This window comes from Apis laboriosa, unplaced genomic scaffold (genome assembly GCF_014066325.1).
Source record: "Apis laboriosa isolate Shangri-la unplaced genomic scaffold, ASM1406632v1 scaffold14551_cov152, whole genome shotgun sequence".
In the NCBI taxonomy this organism is placed as follows: domain Eukaryota; kingdom Metazoa; phylum Arthropoda; class Insecta; order Hymenoptera; family Apidae; genus Apis; species Apis laboriosa.
Genome location: NW_025221576.1, coordinates 1 through 15,753, shown reverse-complemented (window position 1 = coordinate 15,753; position 15,753 = coordinate 1). Strand labels below are relative to the sequence as shown.

The 15,753-nt window shown below is 33.6% G+C and overlaps 1 protein-coding gene across 2 annotated transcripts in view; it reads left to right on the top strand.

Moving 5' to 3' along the window:
• LOC122710323 overlaps positions 1-13,476 on the top strand; it is a 164,264-nt gene extending 150,788 nt beyond the window's left edge. For both annotated transcript variants that reach the window (XM_043928087.1, XM_043928086.1), the window contains 6 exons: positions 2,321-2,951; positions 3,359-4,391; positions 5,703-5,847; positions 9,492-9,693; positions 9,964-10,230; positions 10,431-13,476. In XM_043928087.1, the coding sequence (XP_043784022.1) occupies positions 2,321-2,951; positions 3,359-4,391; positions 5,703-5,847; positions 9,492-9,693; positions 9,964-10,230; positions 10,431-10,682 (2,530 nt within the window). In that variant the 3' untranslated portion in view covers positions 10,683-13,476. The remainder of the gene's footprint in view (positions 1-2,320; positions 2,952-3,358; positions 4,392-5,702; positions 5,848-9,491; positions 9,694-9,963; positions 10,231-10,430) is intronic.
• Positions 13,477-15,753: the final 2,277 nt, after the last annotated feature.

Below are 15,753 nucleotides of genomic sequence, written 5' to 3'. Positions count from 1 at the left end.
TATACAAGTATGGCTAAGATTATTATTACACATTATAACGATTGCGCATTATTTAACGTTTATTGCTAAATATTACGTTGGAGATTGTGTTATACCGATAATATGAATTATACTTGCGATAAATTTTAATCTTAATAAATTGAAATAGAATCCCAGGAATGAATCAATACGTAATCATCCATTTCTATAATAAAAATATCAAGGTAAAAGAATAATGAAAGATTAGTATTTTTCTTGTAATCATAACATAACAAAGTCACGTTTGATCGAGCAAGCTGTGCATAATCGATTAATTCGAGAAAGCGATTCGAAGCTTATTAACCGTTTTTCGGGTTGCTTTTCGTCGCGTATCGTGCGTACGATTCAAAGTACGTACTTATATTCGAGCACGCAACGACGATGTATTATACTTACTTGCATACCGATCGAATCGAAACATGACAATATCAGCCCAGATTCGATCACGAAACGAATAAATTTGACATAGATATCGGAGAGAGCAATAACATCGATCAATACTTTGGCAAGAAATCAAAGCTCTCTTCCTCCTCTCCCTCTCCCCTCCTCCCGCCGTAGTCAATTGTTATCAATTAATGATAAGTCATCGGGGATATCGGTCTCGCTTAAATGACAGTAATCACTTGGAAATAATAATCAATAATCGCTTTCCATTCTCAAGTAGAAAACGATCTACGAAGAGCATACATAAGCAAAGAAATCGCGTTACAATTTACACTTTGATATTAGATTAAGATTCAAGCTTTTTCTTTTATCTTTTATCTTTCGCTGTATAGAAAGGATAATTAGTATTCGTCCAGAGAAATATATATTACATATACAAGATCTTTTCTCTTCGCTAACAAAACGTTTCACATGTCGGATCTGGCAACAGATGTTACACTTTCCTTCCGATTACGATGACTTTCGCACGAAAAGCGGTTTACATAATATCATCTAATCATGTTGGACGAGCAAAGGGAACGATGATCGATGCTCGATCGTCAATCAAGATCTCGATTCAATTTCCACGCGCGCGCGTGTTCGTGGAAAACTGGTGATGAGAAAAAATCGGGATTTGAATAGGAACGCTTGAATTGAAATTCAAGTGTTGATGAAAATGCTGCGACGTCTATCGTCTATCTTCATCGTGTTTTACGAATCCGATCAGAAAACGTTCGCGAATCAGCAACGTTCGTTCGATCGATCAATCACGCAATCGCGATTAATCGATGCGGATGCGTTCGTTGGTAAGAATTTCGCAAGCGACCGAACAATAGATCACTTTTACTCTCGGCAAAAGAGCACTTTGTTCCATTCGTGGAAGCTCGATCGGTTCGGCAAATTACACACGTTAATTCCATGCCATTCGCCGATATGGGAATAAATTATAATATAATATGTATTCGATAAAAGGGTGTATATATACATATAGTGAATAATGAAAATATTCGAACAGTCTGTGGCAAAATGAGAACCGTATAATTATAATTCAAACCATAATTATACAGACGTGCGTTGACTCACACGATCAAAGCGAAACTATTTATATATAGTATATTTGTAACAGTGAAGAGAAGATCTAACGTAAGCGTATTTTCTGCGTCACGTTGTTCTAGTTTTGCATTTTGTATTTTCGTTGGATGAACAATATCACGAAATTTTCGAGCGTGGTGGTGGATAATTAAATATAAATGATGATATTAATTATAATATTATCAATAATAATATTATCAATAATATGTAAAATTAAAAACTAAAATTACGTAACGCTAAAATAATAATTAAACTAAATTAACAAAAAAATGAATTATAACTTATAACTTATAATAGCTTATAACTTATAATAGCTTAATAAATTATATAAATATGTAATAAATACTAGTGATTGTTACGATGATTAAAATTAGAACGTTCTGGCGAGTATGCCGTAAAGAATTTAATTTTTATCGTTTCCATGATGTCATCGCTATGTTTCAAAAAGTTAGTGTCGATTAACATGCGTATCAAATATTGTTACGTTACATTTGTCACGTGCGATCAGTCTTCTTACAGATACGAATGTAACAATCCTGATTGAAAATATTTCTAAACAAGAGTTTGAATAAATATTTATTATTCGTTAATTATTTATAATTATTTAAATGTAACGTGAATATTATTTAAAAAGATTGTTTCTTTTTCGATGTACATACCTATCTTTAATATTTATTTATACATTTTCGATTATTTATCGTTTTATAAGTAAATTGGATCGTGATCTATCGTTTATGATCAATCTTTCACCACGATCTGTTAACATTGTTCGATTTTCCGGTTACAGAAGTCAATCGAAGGCCTCTTATCTGGCATATCGGCGAGAACGAGGCGCGCCTGATACCGAAGGTAGTTACAAGAGAACCATGTCACCGACATCTCGCCTAGAGGATTGGCCACCGCCACGGGATCACGACGATCCGGTTCTTCTTCGCGTCACGCCTCATCATCCGTTGCAGCATCATCACCATCACCATCATAACAATCACCATCACCAGCAACCGGAGCTTTCCAAATCGCACAGCGTGGACGCTCTTCATCACCGGTTGGAAGAACGATCGGCGCAACAGCAACAACAGCAACAACAACAACAACAACAACAACAACAACAACAAAATTCAGCTGAGATTATTGGAAAGTTGTCGCACGATTTGAACAAGAAATTGCAGTTGAATGATGCGAGATCGCGAACCAGTGAGAATAATAATAACGATAACCTGGAGGATCGACATCAGCATCATCACCATCATCATCATCATCATCATCATTATCATCAAGAGAAGAGGCACGATTATGAACAGCGTAAGGAACGACAGTCGCCTCAGAGTATCGAAGTTCTTAATGACAGGAATCGACAGTTGGAACGCGAACGCAGGAAATTGACGGCTAGTTGCGAGCCTTTACCTCAAAACAGAGAGGTAATAATTTCTATTAATGTATTTGCTTCCGATACATCCTCGATGAGTTATTCGCGAATATTTAATAGTATGGATATTATTAATATAGATTGATATATGATACAATTTCATTTATTCAAACTTGATTCGTTTAAATTTAAATTTTTATTTTTATTTAATAAAATTTTTTATATACTATTTAATAAAATATAATAAATTCTAGATTAATAAAATCTTGATATAATATATATATATATTTTTATATATATATTTATATTTTATATATATATATATGTTTTTTTATAATATGATACAATATATATATATTATATTATATTATATTATAAAATATAATATATTTACCCGTAATAATTTGAATTTTAAACTAAAAAAAAAAAAAAAAAACTAATCTAACAAATTACAATTAGAAACAGAATCGCAGTATGGAAGTACCTTCTTCGATGGTCGAAGAAAACTTGTTTCGCGAACGAAGCGCCACCATCGAGATGACCTCACAGAACATCGAACTTTTGAATCGACGTAACGAAAAGAGAACAAACGTTACGTCGACAACAACCAGCACGATCACCACTTGTATCACGACATCGTCAACAACTACTGCAATGACGATCACAACTGATAGTTGTTGGTCACGCGGCCACGAGGTGCAGAGTTCTATCGAAGCGTCACCTGTTTCGGAAAAGCCTACACCACCGATCAGTTCTCCTCCAAGATCACCGGATCAAGTCGAAGGAGATAATTCAAGAGGGGCTGTACCCAGACGATCCGGAAGTTGTTCCAGTTCTTCCTCTTCCTCCTCTTCCTCCTCCTCTTCCTCCTCCTCCTCCTCCTCTTCTTCCTCCTCATCCGGTAGATCCTCGGATCCCCATATCTCACCGCGAAACTTGTCCAATAGCTTCTCCAAGAACGAGAATTCTTTCCTTAACAATAGAAAAGTCTCGAGCCCCACTCAAACGGACAACACTGGTTCTTCGAATAGATCCAGTTCACCTGTTCGCTCGAATCAAACGAAAGAGATAGAGCTGCGAATGGACAAGTCCTCTTTATCGAGCAAATCCAGATCAGGAGGAAGATCTTCGACTTCTTCCTCCGTATCGAGTTCCGTATCGAAAGCTTCCTCCTCATCGTCATCGAGAAATTCTCCGGTCGAAGAGGATGTATCGTTTTCTCAAATGTCGCCATGCGTATCACCTCAACCGGGAATAGAAGGATTGACACTGTTACAACGTACAGAGGTAGTGCTTCGAGTGAACACGGCTACCAGTGACGTTGCCTCGCAGACAGATATTCCAGAAACAACAGAGATTGAATCATCGTCAGTCAAGATTCGGGAAATTCTTCTTTGCAGAAAGAAATTGCCAGAAGAGATCGAATGCGAGGAATTGGGTCGAGACTTGGCGAGTCAGCTCAATCCGAACGATAAGCTGGTACCTCTTCTAGGTAAGTTTATATATATACGTACATATATCGTACGTCGATCAATAGTTTCGAATAGTACCGTTAATTCACGATTTAATGTTTAATTTAATTTAATGTTTTGGTTTTCAATCGCGAATATCTTTCTACATTTTTCTCTTCGATTACATGATTCGATTAATATAATTATATTATCAATATTAATTTTGCGAACAGTTTTATTTAATAACGGATATATTATAACGAATTAGGTATGAAGTAATTTTTTTTTTATTATTATAATATCACTTCGAGACATTGAAAAAATAAATCTTTGATATTTCAATTATTCTTTCATTTTTTTAAAATATGTATAATTTAAAAATGAAGAAAATTTCGCACACTGAACAAGATTCTCTATTAAAAGAGAAATTGGAAAAAAACTGGAAAAAATATGTTTAATAACATTATGCAAGACATCGATTAACATCGATTTTCATGTTTCCATCGGTAGCAAGACAAATTTAGTCCAGCTAGCAATATCATCGTATAGCTTCGATCCGCTTGTCCGAGAATTTTATTATTCACTTGATGATGATAAGACACAGATAAGATACATACCTACACGATCTAGTTTGCTCGTACCACGCGTACGTTGATAGCTGTTGATGCGTCATCCGCGACGAGGTGGAGTCCATTGGCCGGGCCGACGACCTTTTATTTTAATAAGCGTTAAACCAATCGACCAGTCAACCGTGTTATTCAATTACGTTGTTGTTATTGCCCCTTGTCTCCATTCCTCTCGATAGAGGAACGTGTACACACGTTTTACGGCTTCCACGTGGATTCCAAGCATGTGCAGAAATTCATATTACACATATACATATTAAAAAGAAATTAGATTAAGTTTAAAGTAATTTTATTATCCAATTAATCTAAATTTGAATTTAGATTTTTTTTCATCCATCTCGAAATAGATCTCTTGTGTAAAACATTTTCTAATTATCATTCAATTTGAATCTCTTGCATATTATTGAACACGATTATTTTTTTCATAACCATAAATCATTTTGCTTTCTTCTTGTCGAAAACATTGTGAATTTTTCTTCCAGTTTGCAAAAATTGAATTGTAATAAATGTATCATATTGTTGAAAATAGAAATTTTCAGAAAGTATTTCAAACATGTAAACAGAGAAGCGGCAAAATTATTGCATCAACGTAGAAGAGAAAAACTACTTTGAAAAAAAGATAAAATATATCTTTTTGAAAAAAAGATTAAGATTTAGATTAGTTTGTTGTTCAAATTTTTATAAATATCGTCCGTTTTCTTTTTGATTATACTTCGTTTTTATCAGTTCCAGCTCCAGAGCATAAAAAACCCACAGACTATGTTACCGGTCTGTTCAGGGTGGAAGCGACTTTGCATCCACGACCTAAACGCCGATTGTCTCTCGAAGAACCAACGACTCCTTGCTCGGAGAATGGGGACGAGGAAAAAAAGTAAGTATTATCATTATTATTATTATTATAATTATTATTATTATTATTATTATTATTATTATTATTATTATAATTTTAGTAATTGAAGATTTTTTTATTGAAAAACTTATTGTTCAATCAAAGAGATTCATATGCGAGTTATAAAACTAAAATATTGAGTTATTGAACTAAAATATTTCATAATATTTTTTTTATTTCGATAAAATATTGTATAAAAATTTTGAATATTGAACATAATAAAATTATTTTATCATTTTATTATTTCAACTTATTTAAAGAGCATTAATATCTAATAATAAAAAATAAAAAAAGAAATAATACTTGATTAAGTTACACATATATACATATATTAAATATGCATTTAAAAAAATATTTTAAAAATGTAAGGATCGAAGTTTAAAATATTAAATATATATACATAACGATGTATAAAATTCATATGTTTATCATTTTGTAACTTGATAATATTGATAATAGCCTCGAATTATAGAAAAAAATCGAGCGTACATATACAGCGACTGTCATTCGATTGAAACGATTATGCAAAATCCTGTAATTTCTATAATTCTAAACTCATGCTCTCTCAATTATTTGCACCATTTCCTCTCATTATCGTTACATAAATGTTAATCAATCGTCCCGAACGATACACTATCCCGTCGATATTTCATACAAGTTGATCCATTCGCAGATCTATCGTTGTTCACTTTCACATCATCTCGATCACGCAAGATTTTCGATAGATATCTCAAATATCTATCTATATCGTCGAACGTAGAGAATTATTTTTTTGTCAGTGGATTTTGTCAAAAGCAATTTATCTTATTTTCCTATATAATGACGTGTCAATGAAAATTAATGAAAAGTATTGGTAAAAATATTGAGTTATAATATTCATCATTCGATGAATTTTTACGATTTCAGAAAATTTAACATTTTAACCGTGACGAAACGATGTCAAAGAGTTTTATTTTTTTTTTTTACGATGGATCGCGAATAAAAAAAGATCAAAGAGATCGATTTTCTATCGAAGAGTAAATCTATTATCAACGAATCATTTATCACTTTTATGTGGGCGTGATTGCAAGATTCCTAGACGATCATTGTTAAAAGAACTTCATTACTGTTGGAATTTAATTGTCATTTTTAAGTAACGAGTTAGTCGAATTCGTGGTACGGGCTAATAGTTGGACAGTAATGTTGGCAATTTCTCAAGTATTGTAAAAAATTTACTGTATCTTATAGTTTTTGTTATTGTTATGAATATTTATAGAAATAGGTGGGATATATATATATATACGCAAACGCGATGATAAAATTAATTAATCGGTATATTTCCTTCTTTTAATTTTAATTTATTTGAGAATTACATTGATTTAAAAGACCGAAAGATTAACACCTAAAAAAAAATTCATCATTTATGATATGTCATAATACTTTTTATATCATCTAATTCTATGGCCAAAGGTTATATATAATATATTATATATTATATATATATATATAAAACTGAAATTTTCAAATCGCGAGAATAACGAAGGATTGAAAAGTATTTCTCGATTAAGTCCATATACTTGAATATTTTTTAAAGCCATCGGTGATTAATTTCATCCGAGAAACGAGTTTTTTTCCGTCAATCTAAAATCATTCGGTCTAATAGTGGACAATATTTCCTCCGGCATATGCCGGGAGAAAGTATCAAAGGCGCAAGACGGTTGCGTAACTAGCCATAAATGATATTGTTAGACTAGCTACTTGGTGGTCTACGCATCATTTCGTTCGCCAGTCTGCCACGAACGAGCGGTGACATCGTTTCGCTCGATTCTTCACCTCGCGGTTTTCGTCACACATTTTTCAATATAACACACGAACGTCTAGCATGGAGATCAAAAATACGGAGAAGTATAAATTAAAATCAAATTCCCCTTTCATAATACAATAAAAATCTCTATAATTGACTATCATATGATGTATTTTATATATATATATATATATATAAAATAGCAATTTCTCAATTTTCTTCCTCAACAGAGTTATGAATTTTCAATTTAATCGAATTAATCGATTCGATCATTTTTTTCACGATTTTTTTTTTTACTTTCGATTTGTTTGATAATCGTAGGAATGATTTGATGATATGATCATTTTTATTTCTTCTGATTTTTTCTTATTCTTTTATATTTATTCTCACTCGATTATATTTTTTTTTCTTCGTCACTATACGATCAACGATAATTGGCAAAACATTCAAGTATTTTCGTCATCTCTCTTACCTATTCTTTTTATTCGAAAGTTCCAAAGTATCTCAAGTATTGTAAAAAATTTACTGTATCTTCGAACTGATCTTCTCTCTCGAACACGAGTTCATCGTCCATCGCGTATATTCGACCTACAATCGTTCCGTCTAACCAACGTTTTCCTCTGGTAATTTCCAACGGTAAAACGTTGTTTCGTTGACTGGAAGTAGATTGACTTACTCAAGCAAGAGAATTTCTTACCACACCCTGGTAGAACAGAAACGCTTTCGAAAGTGGTCACGGGTGGTTTCTTGGATCACGGTGCGCAAAATCCACACGAGGTTTAGCGATCGTATTCGCAACAGCATCCATTTCCTCTTTTCATTAATCGCTTTTAATTCACCGAGCGAGCTCGCGAGCCAGATCAGACATAATAGCAAGTCGACCAGATCGTTCTTCGAATCATCGCAAATCATCAAGTTTTCTATTTCTTATCACTTTCTCTTCTTTTTTTAAAGTCGTTCTTTTAATATTATACACTTATTGGTTTTCGAATGTTTAATAGTTGTATCTTTTGTTCGATATTGTTTCGAATTGTTATTCAATTGTTATCGCAAAGATCAAATATCAAATATCGAAGCGAATTTGAGCGAAATTTCACAAGTTGAAATTATTTTTCCAAAAACGAATAGCTCAACGAATATATCAACACCCTGAATGTGATTGATGGATGTGCGCGATTTTTATAAACTTTATACCTATAATTTTTCATGAAAAAGAAAGATCTCAAGAAAAATTTCTAGAAATGGAGCGATGTTACGGATATTTTTTAACATTTATTTTGAAATATATATTCAATTATTTATATTTGCTCGTTACACATCGATTCGTAAGAAAAAGTTATTTCATTTTAAAATATTCGGATAATGACATATTCAAATAATAAAATAAAATAATTTACAAGAATTGGCGTTTGGTTGATCGAAGGCGCAAATTATAATCGCAGATTTTCTAGATAGAGACATATCACTTCGTTAAATTTCGTTAGAAATCGGTGAGAGAAATCGTGTCTAATATCAGTTCTCTTATCGTTCGATCGTTCATTTGATGAATCGGAAACTATAACGATATGATTTGTGACGTTGATCGCATCGTGACAAGAAACGCGTTTGAGATTACATCAGGATAGTAAATCATTCGCGAGACATACCCTCCTTCGTTCCTCGAAACGTGCCGATCGATCGAATCGTGAGTCATGCTTGCGGATTATGCAATCGGTGTCGTCCACGATCACGCGAATCTTATATTCGGGGATTGTTGTGATATCATAAAAATTGCCAAGATTACGTCGATACCCAATGAGGTGCGAGAGGAACGACTTAAAAATAAAAACGACTATTATTGCAGGCACGAATCGATACCTTCGACTCCGTTATCGGCAGATTCAACCAGTCCTCTATCCCCGACGTCCGCTTATTTCACCACGTCCGAAGGAAAGGCAAGGTTTCTCACGAGATATTCACGTGACGTGACTGTTGAGGGACTGACGAGACAGGAAGATGTGCCGCCTATCATTCCAACCAATAGCCTTGATCTCAGGCAGAAAAAGGTATATCATTATAAGATAGCGTTATATCATTATAAGATAGCGTTTATTTTATCGAGAATTTCATTCTCGAATGCATTCGTGTTCTAATATTATCTAATATTATTCTTTTTATTATTTTTCTTTTCATTCAATGTGTCATCCCTTTAACGATGAAATTGGAAACAATTGTTTTAAAACTCGATCTCGAAAGTCGATCTCAACGAGATTCCATTCCGTTCAAACAAAAATATTCGAACAAACGAGCTGAAATTTATTTGATTTTTTTTACAGGAAGAGTTGATGATGAGCCTGGACAAGAAGCTAGTGGTCTTAAGAGCCGAGCAGGAAGCAGTTCGCGAAGAGGGAGAGGTGAACGAGGCTTTGGGAGCAAGAGTCGCAACAAGGATCTCCGCTGTTGCTCGACCAGCGGAAGCGTCCAAGTATCGGCTGCATGTAGAGGAAGTAGGCAAGATCACGAGTCTTCTTCTCGGCCTAAGTGGCAGATTAGCTCGAGCTGAGAACGCTCTCTACGGAATGCCGGCAGAACACGCGGAAAGGGTGGGTATTATTCAGATTTGTACGCATGAATGTTAATTTTGGAAACTTGTAGAAATACGCGCGTGCGAGGCAAGGTCGTTCGTATTTTATCAAAAATTATTATACAATAATATATTTTTATCGAAACATTTCTATCAAATCGTATATATTCAAAAAATTAAAATTATCTTTTTAACAATCTTTTTTTTTTTAATTCGCAGAAAATACTCGAGAGCAAGAGGGATAAATTGATGGATCAACTTGAAGAAGCGAAGATTTTGAAGAATAATATTGACAAGCGCAGTGTGAACGTGTCGACGATCCTGTCCAAGTACCTGAACGAGGAAGAATTCGCGGATTATCAACACTTCATCAACATGAAGGCGAAGCTGATCGTGGACGGTCGGGAGATTCAAGACAAGGTGAAGCTCGGGGAGGAGCAGCTAGCCGCGCTGAGGGAAGCGATCGATTAGTAAAGCAACGCGAGCTTGATCGCGAACCCGATCGTATTTAGAGGCGTGATTATCATTCGTGTGCTTCTTCAAGCATAATAATAATAATATCTTTTTTTTATATACATAGAAAAAAGCACGCGAAAATATTCAAGATGTTTCGCAATTTGTTAATTTTGCAAACGATCTTATTACTCGTGTGTGCGTTCGAATCAATAAATCGAACGTGATAACCTTAGGGAATAGGTATATTGATAACTTGAAATTGTATTTCTTTTTTTTTTTTCATTTTTTCATTTTTTTTTTTTAAACACGTGTTCATTGTACATGTTACGTGTCTTTTAAGTCTTGGATGGATCAAAATGGAGAATTTCATCATATCGTCATTTTTATGCGGAAATAAAATCACTGGTCTCATGGCTGCGAACGATCTTAAAGATCGAAGCATGATCCAGAGACGGCCTCGAATGCCTAGTCGTTGCCGATCTCCCTCTCTCCCCCATTGACTGTATCGTGTGTTCCACGTGGTCTGAACAAGGATCAAGAATAGAATATATCGTAATAAGTGTCACTAATAATGATACGTAAATAAAGCGGTGATAAAGCGATCAAGCGAAGGCAAAATTTTCTCGTTTCTTTTTCGTTAATTTTTGTAAAATTATACGATATGAAATTGACCTTCGATCATTTTTTTATTCAATTCGAATGAAATTACCGTGGTTAACGCGAACAAATCTTACCGGATAACACGATGCAAAGCTCGAAAAATAGATCGCAAACAGTTACGCCTCAACGTGTTCTGTTCGTGGTAGAGCGTGGACGAACGTAAATAAATAAAAGCAAACAACTGTACAGCGTACAGATGTTTCCATTATATGGTTAGCATAATGTCAGATGTGGAACTCGTCTCGCGGAAAAATTTTTGACCTAGAATTACTTCTGGTGCCTTCTTATATACGATATGTGATATAAAGAGTAAGGATAATACTATATTTGTATATCCGAAACAATACAGGCAAACCAAGTGACGTTATAACATGTATATAATTATAAAAGATAAGACAAGTTAGTATTTAAGCGATGAGTGTAATGTAGGAAACACGCGATACACATACATCCACACAAACAGAGATACACGTATATGCGATGATACATTACATGTGCGCGGATGCAGACATCCATTCGAAATCATTATACATGCTCACGTATACACAGTGATTACTATTTTTTATGTTTTTGTTCTAATCTCGGAGACTCTCGCGAGCCTCTATGACGCTTGTGATCTTACTTATTTCTCTACGACTGTACCAAGGACTCTCGAAAGCAAATGTGTCAAAGATAAATCGAAACGATTTCGAGCCTCCTTGGTGGTTTTGCGAAAAATTTTATGCCTCGGTCATTTTTCAATTTTTTATCGTTACTTCTTTTTCCCTGCCTTTGAATATATTTTTTTTTATTATTATTATTATTATTATTATACACTATACATCTTGCGTACACCACACCCTTACCTTCTTCACTTCGACGATCGTCCCGTGGTGATCAATCTCGACGACGAATCGCAGAACGGAGAAGACGCGACAGAAATTCGAAGCGAAGGATCCTCCGGTTTTTTGAGCTCGGTAATGAAATATTTACTCGTAGACTCAAAAATTCCGAGACGGAATCTGTCCTCTGTTACTCGTTCCAGCGAAAATTATTCGTGGCAAAAATTATATAATTTTTTAGCCAAGTTTTAAACAAAAAAAATAAATAAATAAATAAATAAAAATAATATCGTAACATTTACATTTCAATTGTTATTTAACGAAAATAGAGCGAAAACCGAGATCAAATTGAAATCTGTATCGTCTATATAGATAGAATATTTCGTCTATATAGATAGTTCGATAGATAATCGTTAAATCTATCGGCTATCCGGGCTATATCATTATCATTTATCATATTAATTTCTATCGTTTAAGAATGCGCGGATTCGTATTCAAATCACTGGAATTCCAACCCATATGAAATGTACGTACGGTGTCAATCAATTTATAACCGAAACAGATCGAAAATAATTGTAAATCAGAGAATGATCGAAGCTGATCGAATCGTTTCGCAGAGGACGAGCAAAACGAGCACACAAAATTCGTATCGCGCGTGAAAGACTGAGCACAGGGCATAAAATTTTGCAACAACATTATAGTCAGTTTTTGTTCCTCGTTTATTTTTCGATCGTTCGCAAGATACCGCGCTGATACGGCAGCGATACTGTAATCTCGCCGCCTGAATAACCACATTTCGTAATGCGCTTGCAAGCAGCGTTACAGCGTCCCGTCATTCATCGTGGTGATACGCGGAAAATTGTATATAACGAATCCAGTTAATTTGAGAATAAGGTAAATGAAAATAAACGAAAAAAAAAAAAAGAAAAAAAAAAAAAAGAAAGAAAAAATGAAAGACTTGGACGAAAAAAATAAATGATAAAGAAACCATGGTGCTCTGCATAATCTATTTTTTACGAAAAAAAAACGTTCCATTAATGCGTAGGATATATTTACTAAGTACGCTAAGTTCGTTCAATATTTAATAATATCTCCTTTTTTCCTCTTTTGTGTACATATTCTTTACAAGCATAAACAATATTAGTTTTAACGCGATGCGAGGAGGATCCGTTTGATAAAACAATCTATACGCTGCACACACGCGTCATATATATGTAAGCGGCGACGATAGGTCATTGCGTTAGTCTGACAATATTATCGCATATTTCGAATGTATCACGAAATCATTACGATAACTATCTTTCTCAAACTCGCTTGCAATAATAAATAATACCGTTAAAAATTAACCGGCATAGTTTATTTTATACCGAATAATAACTTTTAACTTTTTTTATCATTAATTTTAACTTTATTTATCATTAAATTCGTCTAACGTAGCGACGCACGTTAGAAGAAAGCTATTAACAAACATAAGGTAAGAAATATCGATTATCAATATTATTAATTTATTACTAATTCTTCATAATCAATATTATTATATTTAAAACTTTTATTTATAATCCGAATATTATAAATCACGGAAGAAAAATGCTATTTCAATTTAAACAAATCAAAGTAATAGGGATACGCAATAAATATCGTGTAATCGTATAAATATTCTTATACAATAAATCGAATCGTCGAATAAAATTAATAATAGTAAAAGATTTTAAATATAATAAATATATTAAACCGTTTAAAACGCGTCACAAAAGAAAGAGAATATTATACACAACGTTCAAACTTTTAGAAAAAAATTGCTCTTTAGGAAAAAAATTAATATAAATAATTAATATAATAAAAAATTAATATCAAGCGTTGTAGTATTTCTTTTTTTTATTTTTAGATTCGACTCGTTTCGTTCTTTTCTATCGTATCCTCGTATTCGATGAATATTTAGTTCTTCTTTTTATCAATTTACGCACTTGTAATTATATTCTTAAACTTTTATACTTTATTTATTTAACAATTATTTACATTTTAATATTTCATTTAATATATCGTAATATATCGATAAAATCTTTATTCGGAGAGCAGAAAGGAATACGTTCGTTCCGTTCCACATTCGGAAAGCGACTACATTTAGTCGATACGTATACAACTACAATCGAAGGAATAAATCCGTTTCGCTCCGTGTTTCCAAAACGATTACGTTTAATCGACTACATATACAATAACAATCGACGCGACATCGCGCTACGATTCACATTCGTTATAATATTCACACGTAAGAATATTAATATTTATTTTATTTTATTAATTTATCAATAATTTTTTATTATCATGATTATTATGGTCCTTTTTTTTTTTGTTTTTACGTTACGTTTACAGATTTTTAATTTTAATATTTTTCGTTTTTGGAATAGTTTCGAATTTTGTTTTTCATTATTAATTTATGAGATTTATAAAAAAGTTCAACGATATTTTTTCTTTATCTTTTCCTTTATTTTAATTTTTTAATCATTTTTGTTTGAATTATCGTCCGAATTATCAGTATCTATTAAATCTATTTAATCGTGAAAATTTAATTATGCTTTTTTTTGGTAAAGATACTTTTTATACATTTTTGACCAATTTATCGTTTTCTTTCCCTCTTATTATTTGCTGCGTTTTAATAATTATAACGATAATAATTAATAATTTTAATTACTATATTCCTTTTTTCAATCTTTTCGTTCATATTTATGATTTTTATTTTAATTTTCGGTACAATTTTGAATTATTTTTTCTCCTTTCTTAATAGAGGAATTTTTACTGGAAGTAAAAATAGACGAAATAAAAACAAAAAAAAAAAAGAAAAATAGGATGGAAGTTAATTTTTTAGAAGAGATATCGAAAAATAGATTGAATTTGAAACGTGAATCAAGTAATTGATAGATAGGTCACTGACAAATGATGCGTCAATGATTCTCGTTTCGATTCTTTCAGGAATTTAATTTCTTTTTTTAATAAAAATGTTTTTTCTAGCGATCGATGGATTTTCTACGATTCGCAAGGATAAAAAAAAAATAAAAATTAAAAAAAGAAACAAACGAAAAGTATTCTCGAATACCTAAAATAGGCGAAAATTAAAAATTTTCGTTAGAGGAGCTGTGGCTAAGTTGGAACGCTGCTTTTTCCGCACGCCGAAGAACTCGAGCTCGAGACTCGTCGGGTCTCGACGGAGTTTTTTCGCGAGCGACGGACAACTTCTTAACTTGCCACGAGGGAATGACCTGACCATCGACCATCGAACGTCTTTCTCCCACAGGAATTCGGGATGACACACTCTAGGTTCCGCGATGGGGGCGGGGGGTTTCACACAGGGGGGGACAACTCTCACCGGTCCGGGAGGCTCTCTTCCCCGGGACCGGACTGAAATTTTTGATGAGACACAGCCGGAGGATGGAAGGGGAACGTTGCAACATTCGTTAGGATCACGTACGGGTGGGTTACGTCAGGACCACGTAGGGGTGTGTTACGTCAGGACCACGTAGGGGTGGTTTCCGTCAGGACCTCGTAGGGGTGGTTTCCGTCAGGACCACGTAGGGGTGGGTTCCGTCAGGACGACGTAGGAGTGTGTTCCG